Raw genomic sequence first — 17,284 nt, forward strand, 5'->3', positions numbered from 1 at the left:
GTAAATGCAAATAGGTCTGTCTTCAGAATTCCCCATTTTTGGAAGATATGATGCAGAGTGTTGGAGTTGAGAACCTACTCATGCGGTTGGAGAAATCTGCTCAATCTGTTGGCTAGGATGTTTTGTTTTCCCTCTAGGTAAACTGCTTTTAAGAAAATGTTGAGAGGGATCATCCAAGACCAGATTTGAGTTGCTTCTTGGCATAGTTGGTGAGATCCTGTACCTCTTTGTTTGTTCCATATAGTACATGACTACTTGATTGTTTGAATCAGTACTACGTGGTTGAGGAGTCGGTCCTGAAATATTGCAAGAGCATTCCAAATTGCTTAAAGCTCCAGATTTATGTGTAGAGTTTTCTCTTCAATGCTCCAGGAGCCTTGGGTGTAAAGACCAGCCATATGGGCTCCCCATTCAAGCATGGATGCATCCATTGTTAATACTTTCTGATGCAATGGAGTCTGAAAAAGAAGGCCTCTGGTTAGATTGATGGAAGAAAGCCACCAGAGTAGAGACCAACGAAGGTCGAATGTTACTTATATCTTCTGAAGTAATTTTCTGTAAAATTGAGACCATTGGAATGACAGAGTTCATTGAGGAATTCTGAGGTGTTGATGAGCAAATGGGTAACATAAACTGTGGATGCCTTGTGGCCTAGCAGAAATAGCATTTGGCGTGCAGTGTCCATTTGACGAGCTGACACGGTTTGGTAGAGTGGTTTGACCATTTGATGAGCTGACATGGTTTGGAAGATCTGAAAAAGGTTTTGGAATCTTTGCTGTTGTAGAAAGGCACAGGCTTGAGTAGGATTGTCTCCATAAACTTCAGAACTTGTGCATGCTTTAGGTGAGACTTTTTATAATTGACTGCAAAGCTGAGAAGTTCCAGAAGACATACGGTTGAACTGATTGCTACCTATGCAGTTTGTGGAGTCAGGGCTTTTATCAGCCAGTCATCCAGATAAGGGAAGACATGGTAGCTGAATGAGTGGAGTGTTGCAGCTACTACAACTAAGTATTTCATGAACACTCTGCATGCTGATGTGAGGGGAATATCTTGTATTGGAAGTGACGTGTTCCTATTCTGAGATGAAGATATTTCCTGTGGATAGGAATGTGAGTGTAAACTTCCTTGAGATCTAGAGAGCAGAGCCAGTCACTTTTCTCCAACAGTGGAAGAAGGGTTCCCAGAGAAACCATTCAAAACTTCATTAAGTATTTGTTGAGCGGTCAGAGGTCTAAGGTTGGACATAGACCTATGGTCTTTTTCGGTATGAGGAAATTCTTGGAATAGAACTCTCTGGTTTCTCTTGCATAAGTGCTGTTTCTATAGCGTTTAGCTGGAGGAGGGCTAAGAGTTTGTTTAGGAGAGTTTTCTGATGGAAATTGAAAAAGGCCTCTCTTGAAGGACAATTTTGAAGACAGCGAGTATAACCCTGTTTGATTGGAGGACCCAATTGTCTGATGTGATGAGGGTAGTAATGGATTAGACAACCTCCAGTGGGAAGAGAACATAAGAACATAAGATTTGTCGCTGATGGGTCAGACCAGTGGTTCATTGTGCCCAGCAGTCCGCTCACGTAGCAGCCCTTAGGTCAAAGACCAGTGTCCTAATTGAGTCTAGCCTTTCTTGCGTATGTTCTGTTCCAGTAGACAGAGGTTGAAGAATGTTGGCTAAACTCTCTGTGATGGAGTCAAAAAGATTGTTATGTTTTTTTGCTGAGACTGTGGTTGCAAATTTTGCAAACTCTGATGTGAGTCCTTGACGAGGTGGTAGGTGGATTATATCTGCGGTTAGAATAATAGGAGGCTCTTCTGGGATTGTAATAGCACATTGTTGACTAAGGTTTAGATATTCTTGTAAAGATAGAGTGGTCATGGAATCTTTTTTAACTTTAATTTTTTGAGTAGCCTCCTCAATTTTGTCACCAAAGAGCTTATCCCCTAAACAGGATATTAGCCAGCCTTTCCTGTACGTTGCCATCCAGATCATAGAAACATAGAAACATAGAAATAGACGGCAGATAAGGGCCCACGGCCCATCTAGTCTGCCCACCTTAATGTCCCTCCCCTACCTTTGCCCTGTGAAGAGATCCCATGTGCCGATCCCATTTGGCCTTAAAATCAGGCACGCTGCTGGCCTCAATCACCTGTAGTGGAAGACTATTCCAGCGATCAACCACTCTTTCAGTGAAAAAGAATTTCCTGGTGTCACCTAGTAGTTTCCCGCCCCTGATTTTCAACGGATGCCCTCTTGTTGTCGTGGGACCCTTGAAAAAGAAGATATCTTCCTCCGCCTCGATGCGGCCCGTAAGATACTTGAACGTCTCGATCATGTCCCCCCTCTCTCTGCGCTCCTCGAGCGAGTATAGCTGTAATTTTTCAAGCCGTTTTTCGTATGGTAGATCCTTGAGTCCCGAGACCATCCGGGTGGCCATTCTTTGCACCGACTCCAGTCTCAGCACATCCTTGCGATAATGCGGCCTCCAGAATTGCACACAGTATTCCAGGTGGGGCCTCACCATGGATCTATACAATGGCATAATGACTTCCGCCTTACGACTGACGAAACCCCTTCGTATGCAGCCCATGATTTGTCTTGCCTTGGACGAAGCCTGTTCCACTTGATTGGCAGACTTCATGTCCTCACTGACGATTACCCCCAAGTCTCGTTCTGCTACCGTTTTTGCTAGGATCTCGCCATTAAGGGTATAAGACTTGCATGGATTCTGGCTGCCCAGGTGCATAACTTTGCATTTTTTGGCATTGAAGTTGAGTTGCCATGTCCTAGACCATCGCTCCAGTAGGAGTAGGTCATGCATCATGTTGTCGGGCACTGAATCTTCGTCTGTTGTGCATTTGCCCACTACATTACTCAGTTTGGCGTCATCGGCGAATAATGTTATTTTACCTCGAAGCCCTTCTGCCAAGTCTCTTATAAAGATGTTGAATAGGATTGGGCCCAAGACTGAGCCCTGTGGTACTCCACTAATCACCTCCGTCATTTCGGAGGGGGTGCCATTCACCACCACCCTTTGGAGCCTACCTCCAAGCCAGCTCCCAACCCATTTCGTCAATGTGTTACCTAATCCTATAGAACTCATCTTGCTCAGTAACCTGCGGTGTGGTACGCTATCGAATGCTTTGCTAAAGTCCAGGTACACGATGTCCAGGGACTCCCCAATATCCAGCTTCCCCGTTACCCAGTCAAAGAAGCTGATCAGGTTGGATTGGCAGGATCTCCCCTTAGTAAATCCATGTTGTCGGGGATCCCGTAGATTCTCTTCATCCAGGATCTTATCTAATTGGTGTTTGATTAGAGTTTCCATTAGTTTGCTCACTATCGATGTTAGACTCACTGGTCTGTAGTTTGCTGTCTCCATCTTTGAGCCTTTCTTGTGGAGTGGAATGACGTTAGCCGTCCTCCAGTCCAACGGGATGCTGCCTGTACTAAGGGAGAGGTTGAAGAGCGCGGACAGTGGCTCCGCCAAGACATCACTCAGCTCCCTAAGCACCCTGGGGTGCAGGTTGTCCGGCCCCATTGCTTTGTTAACCTTGAGCTTTGACAGCTCACCGTAGACACTGCTGGGCGTAAACTCAAAGTTACTAAACGGGTCAACTGAGCCAACCCTTGTCTGTAGCTGAGGGCCGAGCCCTGGCGCTTCTCGGGTGAAGACTGAGCAGAAGTATTCATTTAATAGTTGGGCTTTTTCCGAATCCTTTTCCACATAGTCTCCGTCTGGTTTCCTAAGACGTACAATCCCGCCTGAGTTTTTTCTTCTATCACTGATATACCTGAAGAAGGATTTATCTCCCTTCTGGATGTTCTTTGCTAGAGACTCCTCCATGAGGAATTTAGCCTCCCTGACTGCTGTTTTGACGGCTTTTGATTTGGCCAGGTAGTCTGCTCTAGAGTCCTGCTTCCCTGATTGTTTGTAAGAGATGAATGCTTTTTTCTTCTCCTTGATCAGGTCTGAGATCTCCGCAGTAAACCACTGTGGCTTATTGTTCCTTCGCCGTTTACTTACTGATTTTACATAGCGGTTTGTTGCTTCTTGTATGGTTGCTTTCAAAGTCGACCACAGATCTGATAAGTGAAGCCAGGTATGCCACCGATTGGCAATGGATACAGCTGATGCATTGGCTGTTACATCAAAGGTGTCACAGACAGAGCAGGCCATGTACTTCCTAGTCTCTAGTAGATCATTGGTAATATGCTGAAAAGTGAACAAATGATTCTCAGGGATGTATTGCTCATAATCAGCTAATTTTTGGATGAGCTGTTTCATAAGAACATAAGAAGTTGCCTCCACCGGGATCAGATCAGAGGTCCATCGCGCCCAGCGGTCCGCACCCACGGCGGCCCATCAGGTCCATGACCTGTCAAGTGTTCCCTGCCTCATCCTAAAAAAACCTATCATTACTTCTATCCGTATCCCTCAATCCCCTTATCCTTCAGGAATTTATCCAAACCTTCTTTGAATCCCTGTAGTGTCTTCTGCCCTATCACAACCTCCGGGAGTGTGTTCCATGTGTCCACCACTCTCTGGGTGAAGAAGAACTTCCTGGCATTGGTTCTAAACCTATCCCCTTTCAGTTTCTCCGAGTGCCCCCTTGTACTTGTTGTTCCCCACAGTCTGAAGAATCTGTCCCTGTCTACCTTAACTATGCCTTTCAGGATCTTGAAAGTTTGTATCATGTTTCCTCTAAGTCTCCTCTTTTCCAGGGAGAACAGCCCCAGCTGTTCTAGCCTGTCGGCATACGAAAGGTTTTCCATACCTCTTATTATTTTCGTCGCTCTTCTCTGGACCCCCTCAAGCATTGCCATGTCCTTCTTGAGGTACGGTGACCAATACTGGACACAGTACTCCATATGCGGGCGCACCATTGCATGATACAGTGGCATGATGACTTCCTTTGTCCTGGTCGTGATACCCTTCTTGATGATACCCAGCATTCTGTTTGCTTTCTTTGAGGCTGTTGTGCATTGTGCCGATGCTTTCATTGTTGTATCCACCAGCACACCCAGGTCTCTTTCAAGGGTACTTACCCCTAGCAATGTTCCCCCCATTGTATAGCTGAACATCGGGTTCTTTTTCCCAACATGCATGACCTTGCATTTCTCTATATTAAAACGCATCTGCCACTTTTTGGCCCACTCTTCCAGTTTTGTTAGGTCCCTTTGCAGGTCTTCACAGTCTTCCGTGGTTCTAACCCTGTTGCAAATTTGATAACCTCACATTTCGTCCCTGTCTCCAGATCGTTTATAAATATATTGAACAGGAGCGGTCCCAACACCGACCCCTGCGGAACTCCGCTCGTGACCCATTGCCAGTCTGAGTATTTGCCCTTCACTCCAACCCTCTGTTTTCTGCCCGCCAACCAGTGTTTAATCCATGGGTATACATCCCCCTCCACTCCGTGGTTCCACAGCTTCTTAAGCAGCCATTCGTGGGGTACCTTGTCGAAAGCTTTTTGGAAGTCGAGGTAAATGATGTCTATGGGTTCCCCTTTGTCTATTTGGCTGTTTATTCCCTCAAAGAAGTATAGTAAGTTTGTGAGGCAAGACCTTCCCTTGCAGAAGCCATGTTGGCTCGCCCTCAGTTGCCCATTTTTTTCTATGTGCTTGCAGATGCTGTCCTTAATCAGTGCTTCCATCATCTTACCCGGAACCGAAGTCAAGCTCACCGGCCTGTAGTTTCCCGAGTCACCTCTTGATCCTTTCTTAAAGATAGGCGTGACATTTGCTATTTTCCAGTCCTCTGGGATCTCCCCAGTTTTCAATGATAGGTTACATATTTGCCGGAGTGTTTCCGCTATTTCCTTTCTCAGTTCTTTTAGTACCCTTGGGTGGATTCCATCCGGGCCCGGTGATTTGTCGCTTTTCAATCTATCTATCTGTCGTAGGATGTCCTCATGGCTTACCTCTATTCGCTCCAGCTTTTCATCTAGATCCCCACTTATGATCTCCTCAGGTTCTGGTACATTGGATGTGTCCTCGCTCGTGAAGACCGACGAGAAGAACTTGTTTAACCTGTCTGCTACCTCTTTTTCCTCCCTTACCACTCCCTTTCTGTTTCCATCATCCAATGGTCCCACTTCCTCCCTCGCCGGTTGCCTCCCCTTCACGTACCTAAAGAACGGTTTGAAGTTTCTCGCCTCCCCAGCCAGCTTCTCTTCGTATTCTCTTTTTGCTTTCCTAACCACTCGGTGACACTCTTTCTGGTGTTTTTTGTGTTCCTTCCGGTTTTCCTCAGATTGGTCCTTTTTCCATTCTCTGAATGATGATTTCTTGTCACTTATCGCCTTCTTCACTTCCTTTGTTATCCACACCTTGTTTTTTGTTTGATTCTGTTTGCACCCTTTCCTAAACCTGGGGATGTACATGCTTTGCGCTTTATGCACCGTGCTTTTGAGTAGGGACCAGGCTTTCTCTACGGTCTCCATCTTCCGTGAGCTGTTTCTGAGTTTATTTCTCACCATTTTCCTCATAGCTTCGTAGTTCCCTTTTCTGAAGTTGAGTGCCGTCGCTGTGGTTCTCTTCACTTTTGATGTTCCTACTTCTAGTTTGTACTGGATCATGTTGTGATCACTGTTTCCTAGTGGCCCTACTACTACCACCTCCTTTGCGGGTCCCCCTAGTCCGTTGAGGATTAGGTCAAGAGTGGTATCTCCTCGTGTCGGTTCCTTGACTAGCTGTTCCAAGAAGCAATCCCTCACAGCCTCCAGGAACTTAGTTTCCCTCGCGCTGCTGGAGTGTCATATAGAATGTCATGTAAAAGTTATAGCTGAGAACGCTACTCGTTAACATAGTGCTCTGGAAAACTCTTCATCCAAGTTTATCCAGAGTTCTGCCTTCTCTGCCTGGTGGTGTACTGGCATACGTTCTCGAGCTATTTGTCTTTTTCAAAGCAGACTCAACCAGGAGAGATTGGTGTTGCAGTTGTGGCTTATTAAACACTGAGCAAGACTGAATTCAATAAAGAGAATCTATCTTGCGAGGACCTACAGACACTAAGAGGGGTAATTCCCAGTTTTTAAACATGGCATCCCTCATGAGGTTTTGAAAAAGGAATTTGAGGCAATATTATGGCCAGTCCTTGAAATCTAAGGCTTCAAATAGGTCTGCTCAAGGCTCTGTCTTGAACTCCATCTTGATTGGAAGAGCCTGGCCCATTTGCCTGATAAACTTTGTAAAAGATAAGATCTCAGGTAGAAATTTTTTTCTGAGAAGTCAGAGGGGTTGGATCAGACTCAAGGCCATAGAATTCCTCAGCTGAAAGGTCTGGCAGATCAGGGGAAGAGCGATGGCTCAAGTCTGAGTCATACTGATCTATATGTCTAGGTAAAGGTGAATGTCGAGAAGAACGCTGATGTGAAGCCAGAGAGCATTGATCACATCTCTTAGATGTCCCAGAGTGTTGATACCAGCTGGAGAAGCTTACTGAACGGGAAGTAGAACTACATTCTTTTGATGAAGAGTGTCATCTGGGTACCAAGCATCAATGGTGCGGAGTACGAGACCTGGCCCTCAAGGCACAATGAGAGAGTTGCTTAGACTGGACTGACTTTGAAGCTGTCATAGTCAGTACCTGGCTCTGGTGTGATTGGAGCACCACAGCCAACTCTCTCTGTACCAGTTTCTTAATCTGGTCATGAATAGATGGCACCAGTACTGAGGCTGTTGTCAGTACAGATGATAAAAGTTGCTTCTGGTGTCAAGGCATTGGTGACCTCAATGAAGAGGCATGCCTCAGAGGAGACACCACCTGGAATGATGGTGATTGGGAATTTGTTTATTAAAGGTGTTGAAACTTGAGAAGACACCGATAGGTGATGTGAAGGGGAGGAATGCTTATGGGAGGCGGTACTGTGGCAGTGGAGAAGGACCTCGGTGCCAAAGATTACATTGGTACCGAAGCAGAAGATGGTCTTTGGGTGTCTGCATCTGAGGCAACTGACATCATTGATGCTACAGAGGTGAATCTGAAGAGTTTCTCGTGTTGGAGATACCTCAATTTTAGTGACCTCTTTTGAAGCGTGGAACAGTGGGAGCAGGACTTGGAATGGTGGGCAGGATCAAGGAACTGAAAGCACCAAATATAGGGATCAATGGTTGAGATGGTCCTGCTACACTGAGTGCACCGAGGTCAAAGGATTCAATGGGCTGGGGAGATTTGAATATATGGAATACTGAAAATCAGTCGAAGCTCCCGGCCTGAAAACAGGCTCCGAGGTGCTTGAAGACCCCAAATCAAAAAATGGAGAAAAATAAAAGCTTTAAACTGGGTAGAGATATTAAAGGAGAAACAGAAAAAAATATGAAGAAACTGGAAAAAAATAAGAACGGGAAGGCAAAAATATATCAAAACTTTAGTGCACTTGGAGGACTCTATGCAAAAACAGCTTTCAGCTCCACAGAAAACTGATGGTCCCATGAGCCGAAGTTGAGGAGAAAGGCACCGGTGCATGCTCGGTACGGGCAGTCTTGAGACTTTGAAAATTCTTAAAGTGACAGTACACTTTTTGCACTGTCCATACTGGGCTCCATGGATGATATCACCCACACATGAGAATATGCTGCCTGCTTGTCCTAGAATAACTTACAATATTCTGTAAGTTATACATATAAGTGGAAGCCCCGTCCACACCCCACCTATGCTTCACCTATATATACATCCCCTTGTATTTTTATGCTATACCACATACAGACTAATGCAAAGGCACCCTGCTGGGTACTTTTGTGGTTAAGTATGCACTTACATTTAAATGCATAAGGGGCATGAAAATTTGGTCACCCAGCTATAATCTGCAATACCTCTAGCAAGATATTTTACTTTATTTTTTTGGAACATGACTTACAGGGGAACAGTTTGCCCAGGTCATATTCACTCTCTCCTTCTTCATTCACACTTCCCCCAGTCATACATCAGGCACATACTCAAACAACTTATTATCAGAGATGTTGTTTTGTCAAGTCTCATTTTACAGTTTTAGGATTTTTATTTTCTGCTTCAACCTGGCTGAAATCCAGTACCTACTTCAGAAGCTAAACACAAAAAGGAAAAGGAAAGGATTTCCATGAGGATGTACAGCTGCCAAATGTGTCTCAACAAAAGCACCCATCTTGACCAGCAAGATGGAAAAGGTATGCGACATCAACTGTATAAGTAACCACCTTCAGTTACCCTACTTCCTAAAAGATCTGGCCTTTTCCAAAAAGATTTGGTGAACAGAACCACGATTTAGCATTTGCTTAAGATAGGAAGGCACCTTTCAGATTCTTTTTGTGTACCGGTACAAGCAGCTTTGATTTTCAGGGTGTTATCTTCTAGACAGCATACGATAGTTTCATCATCCACATCAGGGGGCAAGGTGAACATATTAGAGTACTTCTTGCAGCAGTACTGCTTCTTTCCATCTGTATCACGACAGTCCTCATGCCTGGCTGACACTATAATGCTTCTCTCTTTTAGTTTTGCTGTAACTTCATCAGGATGAAAACCGGTGAGGTCCACTGAAGCAATAAGTTTTTTCTCTGGAGCTGCTGTTGCTGCTTTGGTTGAAGAAGATGATTTTTCTGCAGGCTTCGGTGGCTCTTTGCTGTGGCAAATTCTTCTGTGTATTTAAAATGAAGAAAAAAGACAATTGGGTTCATTTAATAAACTATATAAAATGAGCACACAACAAGTATATGAAATAGTCATTTATAGATAAAGGTTTTGTTTAATACTCCCCTCTCAAAACAAGAAATATTATTTAAAGAAAAAATATTTAAGACCTGTACCAGTTAAAGGTCATAATGTTTCAGGATCATTTATTATCCTCTTACATTGATATGTTGGAGTGAAGATGAAAATAACTTAAACATAACTGAATAAGCCATGAAAAATATTCTCACATACCACTTATGTCTATAAAGGATTGAGGAAGTTCATAGAATAGTGAGCTTCAGAAAACATGCCTTAAAACACTTGCTCACATCTAGATCTCATCACTAGTTCAAAGAGAGAGAGAGTGAGAGAAATGTATGTGTGTGTGTGCATGTATTCAGAACGTGTCCAAAGTTTCAAAAATCAAAAACTTTAAATCAAATAGTACACTTACCTGATCAATTTTCACTAAGAAGTATCCTAGTAAGGAAGTCCATAAAATTCTGAGTGGCCTAGTGGTAGAGCTACTGCCTCAGCACTTTGAGGTTGTGGGATCCCAGTGCTGCTTTTTGTGATCCTGGGCAGTGCTGCTCTTTGTGATCCTGGGCAAGTCACTTAATCCTCCATTGCCCTAGGTACAAAATGAGTGCCTGTATATGTAAAACACTTTGAATATACAACCTTAAAAAGGCAGTTTACAAGCCCCATTCCCTTTCCAACATGATTGTATTTCTAGCATTATAACCTTATTAAAGATAGGGTTACCAGATGTCCAGGAAAGCCTGGACATGTCCTCTTTTTAGAGGAATGTCCAGGTGCCAGGGAGAATCACCACACCACATCTGCTTGGAGGCCCTCCAGATGTGGCCCCTATCTCAAGGAAGACAAGATGGTTCGTTCAGGGGGGGCTGGGGGTGGAAAAGAGGCAGGGTCACATGCCTTCTTTTTTTTAGAAATGAAATCTGGTAACCCTAATTAGAGATATCTTCCAAATACTGACACTGAGGTCTTGCTGTGTGATTGAAGATTTCCTTGATTCAGAGATATTATACAGTTTAGGGACCGGTACAGTTTAGGGGGTGAAGAACTTATGTGCACGACAGAAGAGCAGGTCATGGGTGTGATTGTATGTGATAATCTTAAGGTGGCCAAACAGGTTGAAAAGGTGATGGCGAAAGCTAGAATATGGCTAGTAGGAAAAAGGAGGTATTGATGCCCCCGTATAAGACTTTGGTGAGACCTCATTTAGAATATTGTGTACAATTCTGGAGGCCGCACCTTCAAAAAGATATAAAAAGGATGGAGTCGGTCCAGAGGAAGGCAACTAAAATGGTGTTTGGTCTTCATCATAAGGCATATGGGGACAGACTTAAAGATCTCAATCTTTATACTTTGGAGGAAAGGCGGAGAGGGGAGATATGATAGAGACGTTTAAATACCTACATAATGTAAATGCGCATGAGTCCTTTCATTTGAAAGGAAACTCTGCAATGAGAGGGCATAGTCTAATCTAATCTAATTCTTAAGTTTATATATTGGATCATTCCCCTAAGGGACTCGATCCAGTTAACAAAATATTGAAAATGAATAGTAATATAGGAATAATCGATAGATAATGATATAAGTTAAGAGGTGATAGGCTCCAGAGTAATCTAAGGAAATACTTTTTTTTACAGATAGGGTGGTAGATGCATGGAACAGTCTCCCAGAAGAGGTGGTGGAGACAGAGACTGTGTCTGAATTCAAAAGGGCCTGGGATAGGCACATGGGATCTCTTAGAGAGAGAAAGAGATAACGGTTACTGCGGATGGGCAGACTAGATGGGCCATTTGGCCTTTATCTGCCATCATGCATCTATGTTTCTATATTGCTTGAAACATGATCATGTCAGGACTTTTTTGGATTTCCTTACTGCCTATATAGTATCATTCAAATTCTGCTGACATTTCTCTTATGGTGGTTATTTTAGGAGCTCTATTCTTGTTTTGGACATCTGAAAACTGGCATTTAGACATCCACATCCCAATTTTACAATGGCAGGAAATAGACATCTAAGGGGATAAGGGATAGGGACTTGTATACCACCTTTTTGTAGTTACACAACCACATTCAAAGCGGTTTACATACAGGTACTCAAACCTATCTGTCCCAGTGGGTTCACAATCTATCTAATGTACCTGGGGCAGTTGATGATTAAGTGACTTGCCCAGGGTCACAAGGAGCAATATGGGGTTTGAACACACAGCCTCAGGATGCTGAGGCTGTAGCTCTAACCACTGCACCACACTCTAACAATGCAGAAGGTCCATGTGGCAAGGGGACATGATCTGAGCGTGTCCTGAATGGGACTAGAGAGGGCCCAAAATATGGATGTCCAACCTCAATCACAGAAATGGAAGAGTCCAAGCCTACAAAGATTGATGTTTTTCTATTTAGACTTGTCACTTGTCACGTCCAGGTTATATAAAGGTACTCTGAGCAGTTGACCACTGGAGGGATTAAGGCACAACACCTCAATCCTCCAGTAGTTGCTGCCTCCCCCCCTCCTGAAAATGAGATCAGACTCTACAACAGCTTCAGATATTATAGCCAATTCTTAATCAAGCACTCCATAGACAAAAAATACTGACTGTACATGAAAATATAAGATACTTGCAAGCCTAAAGGCTATTAAAGTGGTATACTTTCAGGTACAATAGGGCTCACAATTAAAAAAAAAAATCACAAATAGCTGAAGTGAATTTTGAACCTGGGTCCTCTGATTCTCAGCCTGTTTTATAAGGTGAATGTTCCTATGCTATCTGTCACACAGATGGCCATGCCTTTTATTTTCCCCATTTATAATTTGGACATTTCAGTTTGTAAAATGGATGTTTATGCTGGATGTTTGCAGTACATTGCTGTCCATCTCATTTTAGAACAGGCTATATTCTAAAGTTTAAATTTATTGTACTGAATACATACATTACCTCAAAATCCATCAGCTTACGATAAAACCCCATCCCTTTAAACATTAAGGGGATGAGACATGATATACTGTCTTTCTGTACATTCAATCAAAGCAGTTTACATATTATATACAGATACTTATTTTGTACCTGCAGCATTAAACATATAATTATCCAACAGTTTCCATCTACTGTACATTTCTTAACAGCATGTAATGGATACCTGCACTCCAACACTTTCTCATATCTTTTGAACAGACTAACCCAATTCCCTCTTATCTCTTTTGTAATCCACCTAGAACTGCAAGGTTAAGGCGGAATAAAAGTCACTAATGTAATTCCATCACATTACATTAAGCTCAAGCAGATTGTGAAAAATTACAGGCAGACCTTATGAAATTGGAAGACTAGGCATCCAAATTGCAGATGAAATTTAATGTGGACAAATGCAAAGTGATGTACATTGGGAAGAATAACCCAAATCATAGTTACCAGATGCTAGGGTCAACCTTGGGGTTCAAAGTCCCCCAAAAAGATCTGGGTGTCATTGTAGATAATATGCTGAAACCTTCTGCCCAGTGCATGGTAGCAGCCAAAAACCAAACAAGATGCTAGTAATTATTTAAAAAGGGATGATTAACAAGACTAAGGGCTCCTTTTACCACGGTGCGTTAGCGTTTTTAACTGTCCGATTGCTGGCAGGAGGGTGCCCAAACCCTCCTGCCAGAAGATGCCCCCCCCCCCCCCGACAATATCGATCGCTGGCAGGAGGGTGCCCAATCCCTCCTGCCCAAAGATGCACCCTCCCCCCCCCGCACTAACAGCCCCCAAACCTTCACCCCACCAAACTAACCTTTTCTTTTGGCCAGAAGGGTTTTGCCCGTCCAGCCGGCAGGCCCGCCTCGTCGAAATGAGGCAGACCCGCCCCTTCCCGGCCCATCCCGCCGAAGCCTAAGGCCTGATTGGCCCAGGCTCTAGAAGATATAAAAAGGATGGAGTTGGTCCAGAGGAAGGCTACTAAAATGGTGTGTGGTCTTCGTGATAAGGCGTATAGGGACAGACTTAAAGATCTAATACTGTATACTTTGGAGGAAAGGCGGGAGAGGGGAAGATATGATAGAGACGTTTAAATACCTATATAATATTACATTACATTACATTAGTGATTTCTATTCCGCCGTTACCTTGCAGTTCAAGGCGGATTACATAAAGGATCTATCTGGCCATTTCCAGAGGAATTATACAATGTGCATGAGTCGAGTCTCTTTCATTTGAAAGGAAACTATGTATAGAATGAAGTTAAGAGGTGATAGGCTCTGGAGTAATCTGAGGAAACACTTTTTTAAAGGGTGGTAGATGCATGGAACAGTCTCCCGGAAGAGGTGGTGGAAACAGAGACTGTGTCCGAATTCATGAAGGCCTGGGATAGGCATATGGGATCTCTCAGAGAGATAAAGAGATAATGGTTACTGCAGATGGGCAGACTAGATGGGTCATTTGGCCTTTATCTGCCATCATGTTTCTATGTTGAATTTGATGTGTGCAATGATTCGTAGCCAGTGAAGTTTGTTGAAGTATGGTGATATGGAATCAATTTTTTTCAGTCTGAAGATTAGCCATATTGCCATGTTTTGAATCAGTTGACGTTTGCGGATGAGGGTGGCATTTATACCTGCGTAAATTGAGTTACAATAGTCCAGTTGAGACAGTACTAACATCTGTGTCAGTACTGTGAAGTGATGACTATGGAAGAAAGATCTGATCAGTTGGAGTTGTCTCATGCTATAGAAGATTTTTCTTTGTATGTTGGAGATCTGGGGTTCATATGAGAGGGTTGAGTTCAGTATGAACCTGTGTATTTTGGAGGTTTTGTTGATTTCTAGTTTGGTTCCTGAGAGCAGGGTGATGGCTGTATGGACTGTTTGCAGGGAACTGTGAAACCACAGTACTTTTGTTATTGCTGTGTTCTGTTTGAGCTTTATGAGTGTGGCCCATGTTTCTATCTTGTCTATGCTATTGGTGATTCTCTGGGGGATGTCATTGGAATCACATTCTATTGGGATGAGGAGTATGTTGTAGGTATATGAGTATAGGCTCTCATTGTTGAAAGTATTATTGCCTAGAGAGATGCCTTAGGCCACGCCCAGTGCATCCCAGAATGCACTGGGAAGGAGGCCTAAGACTCCGGTTGGCCCAGGGATTGTTTCTCACCTCTTCAATCCATTCAAAATTCTGCTGCATGACTCATATTCCATGAGAGCCGCTATTCTCACATTACCCCTCTCCTCAAGTCACTTTATTGGCTCCCCCATCCATTTCTGAATACAGTTTAAACTCCTCTTGCTGACTTACAAGTGCATGCAATCTGAAGCCCCCCAATATCTCTCCTCACTTATCTCCCCCTATGCTCCCCCCTGTGATCTCCACTCATTGGGAAAGCCCTTCTTATCCGTACCCTTCTCTTCCACTGCCAACTCCAGATTCTGTCCCTTCTTTCTTGCGGCACCGTATGCCTGGAACAGGCTGCCTGGATCAATACATTGTGCTCCATCCCTGGCAGTGTTCAAATCCAAGCTAAAGGCCCACTCTTTTGAAACTGCTTTCAACTCTTAACTCCCACTCACTGCTGTCAGACCCACTGTATCATTTCCTCTACCATAATCTCCCCACCCCTGTAATGTCCTGTCTAAAATAGAAACATAGAAGCATAGAAACTGATGGCAGATAAGGGCCACGGCCCATCCAGTCTGCCCACACCGATGACCCTCCCCTACCTTCCTCTGTGAAGAGATCCCATGTGACGATCCCATTTTGTCTTAAAATCAGGCACACTGTTGGCCTCAATTACCTGTAGTGGAAGACTATTCCAGCGATCAACCAGAAGATGTTGATGGTGTCTTTTAAAGAGCTATAAATTTACAATTGATTAATTGGACATATTTAAAATTAGTGTTTGGGACATTATTGAGTTTTTGGGATTCTAAAATGACAAGTAGAATTTTTTTATGACCAATAATTGAAGTAGTTGTGGGCATTTTCAACTGAAGCCTTTTTTTTCTCCTTAGGCCCCCTCCTACTGTATCCCAAGATGCATTGGGAGGGGGAAGGCCCATCATTCTCAACATGCGGCCCTGTAGGCAGGAGGGAGTGGGTTTCCCTCCTGCTGATTTGTCTGTGGAAGTTACAGGGGACCAGGGGATGTGGGAGGGGGGTCCAGAAATGATGGGGGCTGTGGGAGGCATGCGGGGGGGGGGGTGTTTCAGAGCGATAAATTCCTGGGACCGGAAGGCATCCATCCGAGGGTCATCAAGGAACTGAAAGGGGCCATAGCTGAATTGCTTCAACTAATAGCCAATCTGTCGATCAAATCGGGAAAGATTCTAGAAGACTGGAAGGTGGCGAATGTTACGCCAATCAAGAAATGTTCGAGGGGAGATCCGGGAAACTACAGACCGGTGAGTCTGACCTCAGTACCAGGAAACTTGGTAGAGTCACTGATAAAGAACTGCATCATTGATCATCTTGACGGACATGGGCTGATGAGGACCAGTAAGCACGGTTTTAGCAAAGGCAGATCGTGTTTGATGAACTTGCTGCACTTCTTTGAGGGAGTAAACAGACAGACAGACAAGGGCAACCCAGTCGAAATTGTATATCTGGATTTTCAGAAGGCGTTTGACAAGGTTCCAAATGAACGACTACTTCGGAAAATTGCGAGCCATGGAATCGAGGGTGAAATACTCACATGGATTAAAAACTGGCTGGAGCATAGGAAACAGAATGGGAGTAAATGGACAATACTCGGACTGGAAGAGCGTCACCAGTGGGGTGCCGCAGGGCTCGGTGCTTGGACCCGTGCTCTTTAACATCTTTATAAACGATCTGGACATTGGTACGATGAGTGAAGTGATTAAATTCCTCAGCCTACACATGCTGAGGAAAGTAAGATCCTGTTTCCACCAAAAACATTTTGCCGTTCTTGTCCAATCCACCATCCTCTCCAGATTGGACTACTGCAATTCTATCTTCATAAGCCTAACAAAGAAAAACCTTCACAGACTCCAACGGATCCAAAATGCCGCGGCCAAGCTTATCTTTGCAAAAAGTAAATTCGATCACGTCTCACCGCTCCTTTCCAAGCTTCATTGGCTCCCGATAACTTCCAGAGTTCACTTCAAATGCATCTGCCTAACTTTCAAGATCCTCCACGGCATCCTTCCTCCATTAATTCCACTTTCTTGGAATTCCCCAAATCTTAATACCACCAGACCTACCCAAAAATCAAAATTATCCTTCCCCTCATTAAAAGGCATTTCCCACCCAGGTAAACTGGGGTCTTCCCTCTCCTTCAGATTCATCGAGCTCTGGAACAACCTTTCCTCCCCCCCCTTCGAAACCTGAGTGCTCTCCAACCCTTCCGTAAACAGCTGAAAACCTGGCTTTTCTCTAAAACCTAACACTCCCCCCTCCTCTGACATCCTAGCCCTCTAACATTCTCCTCTCCTCTGATCTTCTTCTAGCCCTTCCTTGGAGTTCCTTCCTCATTACAAATCCTGTAAACCGTGCCGAGCTCCACAACTATGGAGATGGTGCGGTATACAAACCCAAGGTTTAGTTTAGTTTAGTTTAAATTTGCGGACGATACGAAGTTATTCAGGGGGATTGCGAAGATCTGCAACGTGACATA

General features: G+C 44.0%; 1 protein-coding gene across 6 annotated transcripts in view; it reads right to left on the reverse strand.

Moving 5' to 3' along the window:
- Positions 1-9,011: 9,011 nt before the first annotated feature.
- Positions 9,012-17,284, reverse strand: part of LOC117355087 — a 118,187-nt gene continuing 109,914 nt past the window's right edge. For all 6 annotated transcript variants that reach the window (XM_033933099.1, XM_033933096.1, XM_033933093.1 and 3 more), the window contains exon 3: positions 9,012-9,614. In XM_033933099.1, coding sequence (XP_033788990.1) covers positions 9,242-9,614 — 373 coding nt within the window. In that variant the 3' untranslated portion in view covers positions 9,012-9,241. The remainder of the gene's footprint in view (positions 9,615-17,284) is intronic.

The sequence above is a fragment of the Geotrypetes seraphini genome, chromosome 2, assembly GCF_902459505.1.
Source record: "Geotrypetes seraphini chromosome 2, aGeoSer1.1, whole genome shotgun sequence".
Lineage (NCBI taxonomy): Eukaryota > Metazoa > Chordata > Amphibia > Gymnophiona > Dermophiidae > Geotrypetes > Geotrypetes seraphini.